The sequence below is a fragment of the Gallinula chloropus genome, assembly GCF_964237585.1.
Source record: "Gallinula chloropus genome assembly, chromosome: 1".
NCBI lineage: Eukaryota > Metazoa > Chordata > Aves > Gruiformes > Rallidae > Gallinula > Gallinula chloropus.
In genome coordinates this window covers 212,057,203-212,070,133 of record NC_140085.1, presented here as the reverse complement: position 1 = coordinate 212,070,133, position 12,931 = coordinate 212,057,203, and the positions used below count along the sequence as shown (strand labels likewise).

The 12,931-nt window shown below is 47.9% G+C and overlaps 1 protein-coding gene across 1 annotated transcript in view; it reads right to left on the bottom strand.

Annotated features, from left to right (window-relative positions):
• Positions 1-12,749: 12,749 nt before the first annotated feature.
• The window catches only part of B3GLCT (beta 3-glucosyltransferase), a gene marked incomplete at both ends in the record, with an annotated part of 62,297 nt that continues 62,115 nt past the window's right edge, over positions 12,750-12,931 (bottom strand). The window contains one exon of the mRNA XM_084280288.1: positions 12,750-12,917. Within this exon, the coding sequence (XP_084136414.1) occupies positions 12,750-12,917 (168 nt within the window). The remainder of the gene's footprint in view (positions 12,918-12,931) is intronic.

Genomic DNA, 12,931 nt, shown 5'->3' with positions numbered 1-12,931 from the left:
TGTCCAATGTGAGCTATTTCTGCTTGTGTTATGGTTATTCCATGAGATGAGATACATTACAAAGAGTGCACTTAAAAATACATCCTAAAAGAGACAGAATTAAGATAGTCCTGCAACGTTCCCCCACAGTGCCTGAGATGTAAAATCCCCATATCCCCTAATGAACACCACATTTCTTTTTTGAACTCCGGCCTTGCAGCTCCTGTGACAGAGGACATGAATGAACCTCTGCCACAGGGAGATGCTCTGTGTCTACAGCGAGCTTGCCAAAACTTTGCCAACCATTCCTTAGTAGAAAAGATGGGCGACTTCAGCTTTGTCGTCTGCTTGTAGGCCTCAGACACTTCTTCCTCTCAACAGATCAGTCAGTAGAGACCTGAGCTCTAGCTACTGCTCCTTTGGGTGTATAAGTGCTCTATGCAGAATGAAACATCTTCTAGAGGAACCTGCTGCTCCATGTAGTCCAGTAGCTCCAGGTATCAGAGTGGATTTCTGCTTAAAGTGGAGAGACGCGTGTTCAGACTCATGAGACTTCACACCTTACAGGTATTGCTGTCACCACAGGCCTGGGGAATGCAAAGCTCCCTGTTCTGGATGGGAAAAACATAACCCATCACCACCAGCAGATGCAGAAACACCTCATCTGTAAACCATAGGTAAGCACTAGTAGTCCTAACGTTGCCACACCATCATGACTTGAGGATGTCCTGGCTGTTCTACCTATGGGGTGCGTGGGCATCTGAGGAGTTCAGACAGAAATAGCAGCAGTTGTGGAGTCTCAGCCTTGAACTTTCAACTCTTGCATCCCTTTGGGGTATTTCAGTGCAGGTGAAGGGGGCACTGCAGAGGATTTTTTTAGGAAAACCTGAAAAAGTTATACTGGACATACACATCATTAACTGTATATTCCCCTATATCGTACCATTATTTCCCAGTCCAGTGACAGTGAGATGAAAACAGAGGAACTTAATGGCAATGGCTGCATAAAATCGGTTCCTCACAGTTGATGTTACAGAATCATGGGTCTTTGAAATAGGTCTTATAAATTTACATGCTCTGTAGAGATTGCTGCTGAAAATTGGTGGTTTTTTTTTTATTTGTGGATTGGAGAGGAGAATATATCATGGTTACCCAGAAATTCACAATTAATAACTATTTTTTTTCGCTGTTCAGGAAGACTTAATGGAAAAGAGGTCACATTTTTGAGGGCCAGGGACACTACAGAACACAGTATTAATATCTTACATTTTCTCCCCTCTACTCTGCCCTGGTCAGGCCCCACCTGCAGTATTGGGTCCAGTTCTGGGCTCCCTGGGATAAAAAAGACAGGGATCTCCTGGACAGAGTCCAGAGGAGGCTACAAAGATGATGAAGGGCCTGGAGCATCTCCCCTGTGAGGAAAGGCTGAGTGAGCTGGGACCGTTCAGCCTGGAGAAAAGAAGACTAAGGGGGGACCTTATGAATGTTTATAAATATCTGAAGTATGGGATGCAGGGGGGAAATAGGCAGCCCCTTTTCAGTGTCTGTGGAGGCAGGACAAGGGGCAATGGCTGCAAGTTGGAGCACAGGAAGTTCCACAGCAACATGGGGAAGAACTTTTCCCCAGTGAGGGTGCCAGAGCCCTGGGACAGGCTGCCCAGGGAGGTGGTGGAGTCTCCATCTCTGGAGAGATTCCAGCCCCGTCTGGACGCCTGTCTGTGCAATATGAGCTGGGGAGCTGCTTTGGCAGGGGGGTTGGACCCCATGATCTCTCCAGGTCCCCTCCAACCCCTGTAATTCTGTGATTAATATTAAAGTTAAACAGCTGAAGATTGTCTTCTCCAAGCTATCATGCATAGATCAGACCTCTGAGAGACGACCAAAAGCCACAGCTGTATTGTCTCTTTAAATGTTTCCAGTGAAAAGCTGTGCTCTGCTCAGCCCTTGCCCCCAGCAATCAGTGATTCCTCTGAAGGCTGATGCAGAGCCACAGAAGCCAACACCAGCAAGCAGCTCCTTGCAAGAGGGCAGCAATTCAGAGCTCACTTGCGGGTCCTGGGGTGCTTCGTGCTTCACAGTGGGATTGCCACTGAGTTATATTCCTGCTCCTGAGATTCCTTGAAGTTTCAAACAGGTTCTTCAGTCCTATTGGGGCAACTGCTGAAGAAATTTATTACTTTTTTCTCACCATGGAAGTAATTTCCTGGGAACATCAAGGGAGAGAGTTGGCTGCACCAATCCCTTCAATGTTTTGCACCCTCTGCTCAGCCTCAGCAGCCAATTTTTCTTCCATTCTTTGTCCTGGTGGAGAGGTTCTGGCATGGAGAAGCTTCAGCCTGACTTGCAAACAGCCGACACAACGAAGCATGTGCTTTTACAAGCACAACACCTGTGTGCTGCTGGGAAGAGGCACTTCCATGCCGGAGTGTCACGGAAGCCACAGAGCAAGTGGGGAGTCGGAGGAAGTCACAGATGCCTTCCATGGTGTAGCAACTCTGCCACCCAAGCAGTGCAGCCCCCAGGAAGGCTTAAGTAAACACCTGTGCTAGATACCAGTAATGAGACCTGCAAGGATGTGAAGTGTTAATTGAAAACAGACTCTTCTTCACGAGCAGGAGATGTAAAACCTGAAGCTCACAGCAGCAGATGCCCAATTAACTTCCAGCAGGATGAGGGCAGCAGGAGGCACGTGCCACGTAACTCATCAGTGCTGCTGGGGGTCTGATGTGCATCTCCAGATCTGATGTCTGATCTGGAGAGCCAGGGAGGGTGACAGGGTGGCCAGAGGCAAAACCAAGCAGGAGAGAGAGGTAATAGGAGAGACGGGCTGAGCAGCGACGTGAGGCAAGCGCTGCAGACAGTGTGATGTCCTGGTTTTGGTCAGGATGGAGTTAACTCCTTTTGTAGCAGTGGATGGAATGCTGTGTTTGGGAGTTAAAATGAAAGCTGTGTTTGGGTGTTAAAATGGGAGCAGTGCTGATAACACCCTGATGTTGTTAGTTGCTGTCAGACAGTCAAGGACTTTCTCAGCTCTTCATATTTCTCTATTCATGAGAAAGGAGGGGATGAAGCCAGGACAGGTGACCCAAACTGGCCATAGAGAGTATCCCATGCCAATTACGTCCTGCTCAGTATAAGGGGGCGCTGATGGGAGGAGGAGGGGTGGCTCCAGGACACACGGTTTTTGGGGGACAGTCGGGTTCCGGGACAGCTCTGGGTGGCACGGCCTGAGCTGTGGGTTCGGTGAGAAACTCTATTGTGTATCAACAGCTCCATATATTTTTTTGCTCTAAAGTCCTGTCAGCATTGTTATATTTTATCTTTCTGCTATTTCAGTAAACTATCCTTATCCCAACCCACGGGCTTTTGGTTTCTTGGTTTTGGGGTTGTTATTTGCCCCTTCCTTTTCCCTTCCCTTGCCTCACCCCCCTCCCCTCTTCTCCCTCTCCTCTTTCCCTTTAAAGAGCAGGCAGCTGCATGGGGTGCAAGGGGTGTGAGCTGTGCCTAACAGTTCCTGCAGGAAGGTGCCATGTGGGAGATGCAGGGGCACCAAGGAGCTCATGGGGCTCTCCAGCTCCCAGGGCTGCCAGCATCACCCTCACAGGGAAGAGAAGCCGGGGCTCTGGGCATGGGACTTGCTCTGTGTGGCTGTGTAGGTGAGCTGGGGCCCTGGGGGCTGGCTGGGGCTTTGAGATGCTGCTGACAGGGGCTTAAAAAAGCTGTAGCAGTTTGTATAAATGTTACATTTGAATCTCTGACATTTCCCCCTCGGTGCTAATTACTCCCAGCAGCTTCTCAGCATGCTGCAAAATGCCTTGGTGCTGTGACAGCTATTAAAACCCTGTAAACAGGCTCCAGAGGGGAAGTGCCTGGAGTCACCTTGTCAGGTTAAAGAGAATCTATCACATAAGTAAAAATAAATTGGATCTGAACCCGTGTTAGGCACCTTCAGAGGCTTCTCAGAGGCAGACGCTCAGGAAGGATGGTATCAATAAGTATCTGATGGGAGATAGTAGATTAGGCAGAGACAGTAGAAAGTAGATTAGACAGAGATGAAGTCTTCCCAGTGGTGTCCAGTGACAGGAGAAGAGGCAATGGACACAAATGGAAACACAGAAAAGTCCAATTAAACACAAGGAAATCTTCCCATACTGCAAGGATCTAGGGGTTATCCTTAGTAACTGCACAGGTCCCCCAATTCCATCTCTGTCAGAGCTGTGCTGAGGTTGCATAAAGGAGTTCAAGGCCATTTGGTCTGAACCAGATGTGCACCATAAAATGCCCACGCCTTTCAACCTGCAAAGCTGGAAAATCCTGGTGTTAGCAAAGCACAGGGAAGAAGAAAGCAGGGGGTGGGGAAGGTGGGATGTGGCTCCCTAAGTCTTAGAGAACTTTCAAAGAACTGGTAAATCTGGCTTTGGTCTTCAGGTGGCCACACAAACAAGCTGAGTGATGTCAAGCAGTGCCTACCAGAGTATCAGTGATCTGGAAGGAGACTGTAAGGACGCTCAGCATAGCTTTGCCAAGCCCAACCAAATTCTTCTATACTTCTGGCATGGCAAAGTGTCTGAGGAAGCTGTAGTTTGCTCTGGCTCATCCAAGGATGTCTGGAAGAAAGTCGTAACCTGGCAGGACTATCAAAGTGACAGCTGGAGTATGTCAATAGCATCAGACCTATCTGCCAGCAGTCTTATTATGAGGGCTCATCACCTTGTGAGATGGTCTCAATCGCTTCTAAGCCCTACATTACAAATAAGAGTTAGGATTTGATTTCCTAAGGGTTGTATTTGAAGACAAAATGATTTCAGGTGAATCTGCTCCAAAGTCTGACTGTAAGTGCCAGATATTCTATGGAAGGTAGAGTTGAACCTGGGTTCTTTACAAACCCTGTGTTTCAGAGGAATGATTTATGCTGTTGACACATCATCTCCAAAGCTTGTTCACTTCCCAGTAAGAAAACTTGCCCAGTTTTTCTGGGATCCCAAAACTTTATTCAGCTAAGAGAGCTTGGCTGGCTGCCCTGCAGACCACAAGTGTTGGGGGGGTCTTTTCCTTGTTTCTTGGCCCAGAAGTTGCAGTGAACTACCATTTAAGTTTACATTGTCCAAACCTTGACAACTGTTTTCTTGTCTGGAGTCCTTTGACATTGTCACAGCAGAGGAAAGCAAGAATTTGACAGATCCTCTGTCCTGATCCATGATCTCTGGACTTGTGTGGCCAGGAGATACTCAATAGTAACAGAAGAACTACCCATAACCATCACTGGTAGGAATTAAAACCCCTAAGCCTTCCTTTTGAACTGAGCTTTGTGTATACAGGTTTTACACAAGAGTCATACCAGGCCAGGACCAAGGTCTGTTCAGTCCAGCGTAGCTGCCCAGGGTCATGCAGAAGTAATTCTGAGCCTTAGTTTTTAAGATATTTCTGGAAAATCCTCCTGTTTATCAGCCATTTATGGACCTTTCTTTGCACAGTCCCTTTTTAGGCCCGTTTGCACTTTGCAGCCTCTGCACTGCCCATGCCGCCGGGCCCTGCAGTTCGGTTCAGCGCCGCCGAAACACACCGGCCTGTCCTAAAGCTATCCAGACAAGTTTGTGTGTACCTGGGTTAGAACAGAGTGAAAACTCACTCCCTGTCCAGCACCAGATGGACTTCTGCCTCACTGGTGCCTTTTCAACCAGATACTTCTGGCCTAGTCAGCCTTTCACCTCATGAAAAGCACCCCATGTTTTACAGGCCGCTCTTTGCACCGTCTCTCACTTACTTCAGAAATAAAACCAAGCAAGAGCTGGAAGCTTTATTTTGGAATCTGAAAGGATGGCATTTCCTAGTGATGCCTTGGAAAGCCAGAATCAAAACTCACTACCCTATGAAGCAGGTATTCTTTATTGCAGCACCAGGCACGCAGGGGATGGCTCCTCCCAATGTGTGCCCCCGTTAAAGACAAATTTCTCATATTTATACAGATTAACTACACACATTCAGTATAATTCCTAAGAAAAGGCAGGGTTATGCAAATTATTTCCAGAAAGTCATTTACATTAACTCCTCCCAGACAGAGCATGCTCAGTGACACTTAGGGGGTCTTCCGGTAGTCTTCAGGGATGAAGGCTGGATGTCTTCCTCTCTCTCAGCCCATGCTCTTTATGTTTCTTCTCCGTGGTTACCTGAGCTCAAAACCACATTAACTATACATATATAGAATGTCAAAGAAAAAGCAGAGTTATGCAAATCATTTCTAAGAAGTCACTTATATTAATTCCCCACAGACAGGGGATGCTCAGTGACACCCAGGGGGTACCTCGGTGGTCCCCAGGGATGAAGGCTGGACGCCCTCCTCGCTCTCAGCGCACGCTCCCCACCTCTCCTCTCCATGCTTATCTGGGCTCCCAACACCTGCACCAACTAGTTAGTTTTTTGCTGAAAACCAAATCTACTCTGTCTCTTAATTGGTCATTAGTCTCATTATTTATGACTCCCCTATCTTCACTGGCATCAAGCCTAAGGTTTCACGAAAGAGCTCACACAATTACAGCACAGCCACATTCTACTAAAACATATATATTCTTAAAATACACAAATTAAAGTTGTATTAATTGTCTCAAGTTACTTCTACATCAATCTATTCAGCATTATTATATTTCACTGAATCATTCCCCCCCTTTTCATTCTCCTTACAAATTCTTTTGTAATCTCAAGTTATACTATCCTATCTTAAGGATTTCACTGAATCACTACTCAAGTGAGTGTTGACAAAGAAACACCTCAAGGGGCTGTAAAAATCTGTCTCATCCTGCTGCATTTAATGTTTCTGTTCAGTATCTCTTCACGTGTGATACAGCCAGTGACAATGCAGCCAGCCAGGCCACATACATTGTCACTCCTTGGTATCTGTTCAGTCCCACAGTTGGACTCTTCTGCAGTGCACTCTTGCCTTTTTCAGCATGCAGAGAGTGGTGGTGCTTGAATAGAGCTTTCCAAGGAGAGCAGTTTTATTGTGTTGCCCATGGAGCTGTTAACACCATGTTAGCTGCCCTGTTTAAAACTGGCTGTAGTTTCAGGTATCTTGCCTGTGGGGAGGTGGAGGTAAAACTGGGAGTTAACCCACCCCCTCAGAAGCCGAGTTCTGCAGAGGCTGGAGAACAACAGTACAAGGCAGTATGTGGCAGCATAAGCTTGTTCCCTATTAGGGTCAATGCACAATCTGTGTCCTAACAGTGGTGAGTATGAGGGAAGATTCATAGAATCACAGACTGGTTTGGGTTGCAAAGGATCTCAAAGACCATCTAGTTTCAACCCTTGCACCATGGGCAGGGACACCCTCCACTAGCCCAGGCTGCCCAAAGCCTCATCCAACCTGGCCTTGAACACTGCTGGGGGGGCAGCCACAGCTTCTCTGGGCAGCCTACCAGCCTTGTAGGGAAGAATTTTTTTTCTTGTATCCAATCCAGATCTACCCCCTTCCAATTGAAAACCACTGCCCCTCGTTCTATCACTCCACACCCTTCTAAAAAGTCCCTCCCCAGCTTTCCTGTAGGTCCCCATCAGGTACTGGAAGGCTGCTATAAGATCTCCCCAGAGCCTTCTCTTCTCCAAGGCTGAACACCACCAACTCACCCTGTCTTCCTGGGAGAGGTGCTCCAGCCCTCTGATCATCTGTGTCCTCCTCTGGACTCACTCCAACAGCTCCATGTCTTTCTTGTCCTGGGGACCCCAGAACTGGATGCAGTGCTCTCTTTGGGGTCTCACCAGAGCAGAGCAGAATCACCTCCCTCGACCTGTCAAGCTCATGCTGTGTTTGATGCAGCCAAGGAAACTCCTCCAAAACATTTGTGAACCTGACTCCAAAATGGACCTGGGGGTCCCGGTAGATGACAGGTGGGCCACGAGCCAGCAGTGTGCCCTGGGGGCTGAGAGAGACAATGGGATCCTGGGGGGCATCAGGAGGAGTGTGGCCAGCAGGTCACAGGAGGGGATCCTCCCCCTCTACTCTGCCCTGGTCAGGCCCCACCTGCAGTATTGTGTCCAGTTCTGGGCTCCCTGGGATAAAAAAGACAGGGATCTCCTGGAGAGAGTCCAGAGGAGGCTACAAAGATGCTGAAGGGCCTGGAGCATCTCCCCTGTGAGGAAAGGCTGAGTGAGCTGGGACTGTTCAGCCTGGAGAAAAGAAGACTAAGGGGGAACCTTATGAATGTTTATAAATATCTGAAGTATGGGATGCAGGGGGAATGGGCAGCCCCTTTTCAGTGTCTGTGGAGACAGGACAAGGGGCAATGGGTGCAAGTTGGAGCACAGGAAGTTCCACAGCAACATGGGGAAGAACTTTTCCCCAGTGAGGGTGCCAGAGCCCTGGGACAGGCTGCCCAGGGAGGTGGTGGAGTCTCCATCTCTGGAGAGATTCCAGCCCTCTCTGGACGCCTGTCTGTGCAATATGAGCTGGGGAGCTGCTTTGGCAGGGGGGTTGGACCCCATGATCTCTCCAGGTCCCTTCCAACCCCTACAATTCTATGATTCTAGGATTCTGTGATCTAAATCAGAGATCCTATGGCTGCATGCATGAACACAAGGACACAAAAGCTGCACAGACTTTGGTATGTTTTTACAGCTTCACTTCACTATCTCTTCACTTTTATTTCTGCATTTCTACCATCTCTACCCTCTGCACTGTGACCCATCCGACCTTCCAGGATATTCATTGAAGAAACCAGGAGGAATTTAGGAATGAAGTGGCTGAATTTCTATCCTACAGCGATGCTGGAAGGGCAGGGAGTGTTTTACCAGTTTTTGAAGGACTGGTAGGAAAATTACAGGCTTCTGAAGCAAACATGTGTCGAAGTGTTAATTATACAAAACAAGTGTAGTTTGCATACACACAAGTGGCAGGCTGTGCTAGAGGTAAGCCAGCTCTTGGAAAATAAAATCACGTCTTATTCTGATAGAACTTTTAATCTTTTTCAGACATTCAAACTGCAGTTGACAGAGTTCCTCCAAGAACATAACAACTTGCTAATTAGGGGTGATTATCCACATTTTATTTGGCTTAAAAATGTATTTCACAACTTATTAAGCATAAAGAATTATGAAAAGTGTCAGGTGTTGCACTTGGGACGGAAGAATCCCAGACATGGATACAGACTGGGAGAAGAGCTCCTGGAGAGCAGCCCTGCTGAGAAGGACTTGGGGATTCTGGTGGACGAGAAGCTTGACATGAGCCAGCAGTGGCTCTTGTAGCTCACAAGGCCAATGGGATCCTGGGCTCCATCAGCAGAGGGGTGGCAGCAGGGACAGGGAGGGGATTGTCCCTCTCTGCTCTGCCCTCGGGAGGCCCCATCTGGAGTCCTGTGTCCAGGTCTGGGGCCCCAATACAAGAAAGATGTGGAACTGTTGGAGAGGGTTCAGAGGAGCCACAAGGATGATCAGAGGGCTGGAGCAGCTCCCCTGTGAAGAGAGGCTGGGGGAGCTGGGCTGGTTCAGCCTGGAGAAGAGAAGGCTGTGGGGGGACCTCATTGCAGCCTTCCAGTCCCTGAAGGGAACATACAAACAGGAGGGGAATCAGCTTTTTCAAAGGGTAGACACTGGCAGGACAAGGGGGAATGGATTAAAACTAAAGGAAGGAAGGTTTAGATTAGATCTTAGGGGGAAGTTTTTTCCAGAGAGTGGTGAGGGGCTGGAACAGGCTGCCCAGAGAGGTGGTGGATGCCCCATCCCTGGAGGTGTTCAAGGGCAGGTTGGATGTGGCTCTGGGCAACCTTGTGTAGATCCAGGCCTGAGGTTGGTGTCCCTGCCTGTGGCAGGGGGGTTGGAGCTCTGTGATCCTTGGGGTCCCTTCCAACCCATGTCATTCTATGAATAACAACTTCTATGAATAAAGTCATTTCATAACTAGAATTCCTAAGATCAGAAAAACTGTCCTACCCTGGAAAAAGAGCAAAATAACTTGGGTGTGCTGGGACAAGAGAGAGGCTGAGAACTGGTGTCTGTCTCTTCAGCCAAGTAACAAGTAGTAAGAGGAAATGGCATCAAGTTGGGTCAGGGGAGATTTAGATTGGATATTGGGAAAAATGTCTTCACCAAAAGGGTTGTCAATAACTGGAACAGGCTGCCCAGGGAAGTGGTTGAGTCACCGTCTTTAGAGGTGTTTAAAACCTGAGTAGAGCCTGAGTATCTACCCTATGAGGAAAGGCTGAGTGAGCTGGGACTGTTCAGCCTGGAGAAAAGAAGACTAAGGGGGGACCTTATGAATGTTTATAAATATCTGAAGTATGGGATGCAGGGGGAATGGGCAGCCCCTTTTCAGTGGTCTGTGGAGACAGGACAAGGGGCAATGGGTGCAAGTTGGAGCACAGGCAGTTCCACAGCAACATGGGGAAGAACTTTTGCCCAGTGAGGGTGCCAGAGCCCTGGGACAGGCTGCCCAGGGAGGTGGTGGAGTCTCCCTCTCTGGAGAGATTCCAGCCCCGTCTGGACGCCTGTCTGTGCAATATGAGCTGGGGAGCTGCTTTGGCAGGGGGGTTGGACCCCATGATCTCTCCAGGTCCCTTCCAAGCCCTGTGATTCTGTGGTGCTCAGTGTTTGGACTTGGCAGTGCAATGTTAACGGTTGGACGCGATGATCCTAAAGGTCTTTTCCAACCTTGTGATTCTGTGGCTCTAACTTCTCAGCAGAGTCACACGAATGGGCAGGATGAGGCCACAGACTGCAGTGCAGGAGGAATAGAAGCTCCTTGCCTGGAGCAGAGCTCCCACTCTGCTTCTCAGGAAGGCCTACCCCAGTGCACTGAGCCATACTTGTAGAACTAGGACTGAAGACATTAAGTCCTATGAGGACCTTGATGGGCTTTACTATGAACAGATTCAGCCTTCATCTGGAGGCTGTCCCAGCTGGAACCCAATGTATCATCCAAAGCCTGCCTGGCCCAGACCCTGTGTCTTTGACCATGGGCCACAACTGCCACACTCAAGAGGAATTTCAAGAGTAAATGGCAAGGAGGGATGAGAACTTGGGTTGTAACATTGCTTGTGGTTGTTCTTGTTGTGTTATTTCAGCACCTTTTCTTTCCATTCCATGTGTGACAGGGGAGAGCATGGGTGCTTAATAACCCTGTACTCCGTTTGTAAAGAGGAAGAAGGCACAAAAGGGTAAACAAGAATGCTTTTATTCAGCTTTCAGCTCTCACAGTTATAAACAGTAAACATAATTAACAATTCACCCATGGTACCAGAGAACATAGCCCTGGCATCAGTAAAATGTCTACTGTTTAAGGCACTGATAGTGGGAGGAAAAATGCCATAACGTGGATTGCTCCTATTTAATCAGAATTCAAATGCCTTATGAGCATGTGCTTGCTATCCAAATGTTAAAAATCCCACAAGCTACATTCACAGACGTTTATACCACTTCAGTCATTACTGAAACAGGAATCAGTGGCTCCCCTACTTGGACTTCAGAGCAAGCAGTGCATTCCTTTGGAGTGGAATCCATTTTCAACTTGCTAAAATAAAAGGGGGGGGGGAGAAAAAGGAAAAAAAAAAGGGGGAAAAAAAAAAAGCAACAACCACAAATTACTTGAGCAGTATGGCTTTAAGACCCTGTATTTGGTTACAATATAGCAAGCAAAGTCCAAGAACAGCATACAAGTGCCCTATACTGTCATCTTAAAAGGAGCTGTTCTACAGTATAAAAATTAGTCCAGGACATACTAAAGCCAGTTTTTGTACAAACATTTTTACAAAACTGAATTCCTCAAAGAAAACAAAAATGGGGTACATTTAAATATGAATCACTCTTCCCATGGTTTATGCACAAAATTACTTATCTTGCTGATTGATATAAATTAGGGGCCCTTCCAAACGTTAAAGCTGGCAGCCCTCTGTTGTGGAAGCACAGGCATGGGAAATGCTGAGGTGTTGGTGCTGCAACCCCCTCCCCAAGCTTCACGTTTCTGCTCACCCCAGAGATCCGCGGGGACCTGGGGCTTCTAAAGGAGCCGCAGTGACCTCGCGTGGCCACCTGAGAAATCCCTGTCCTTAAACTGGGAGTGTGGGGGGGTTGTTTTGGGATTTGAACTGGGCATTCCTCACCAATGTGAATGAACTTCAGAGGTACAAGAGTGGCTCAGGCTTGGTCCGTCTGTTCCAGGGACCTGGATACCTCCAACTCTGAAATGAGTGGACAGGAACACAGCCCAGCTCCTGGCCACAGAAACATCCTGTCTCCTCAAAAACCTGATCCAGAACAGCTGAGAGAACTGTTCTCTGGAGGTCCATGAGAGCTGTTCTCTGTAGGTCCATGAGAGAGCTGTTCTCTGGAGGTCCATGAGAGAACTGTTCTCTGTAGGTCCATGAGAGAGCTGTTCTCTGTAGGTCCATGAGAGGTTGTGTTCACTCTCTGGCTCGACACATGTTCAGTATTAGGCTCCCAAATACATCATTGCAGCTTTTGAGAGAACAAAGGAAGGAGATGTGGGTTGATGCTGACTCAGAGGCCAAACCAGAACACAGATAATCTTGTACGAGGCTTTTTAAATGTGTGTCAAGTCCATTCATACACAAAGCCCCCCAAATTTGGAAAGAAACCAGGTGTAACAAGGAATCCAACAGTGAATTTAGGTGCTTTCTTCCATTGCTCTGAAGGGATGTAACAAGCAGGAACAAACCATTGTCTTCTATGCCATGAACAGATGAACAACATGAGAAGGACAAAAAACCAAATCACAGTACTGACTGTGTCTCCTCTGCAGGTACATCAATCCACACAAATTCTTCTCCTGGTTATAAATCTTCCCTGTTATATCCCACTTTCTTTCCACTAAGTGACTCTTCTGTGTTTGGTGCCAGCCACGTGAAATACACCTTCACTGGATCGATATTCCAATGCTTGTGGAACGACACTGGGATCTGGTGGGAAAGGTAGCCTTTGGGGTAGTCCATTGGCCGTGCCTAGGGTGGAAAAA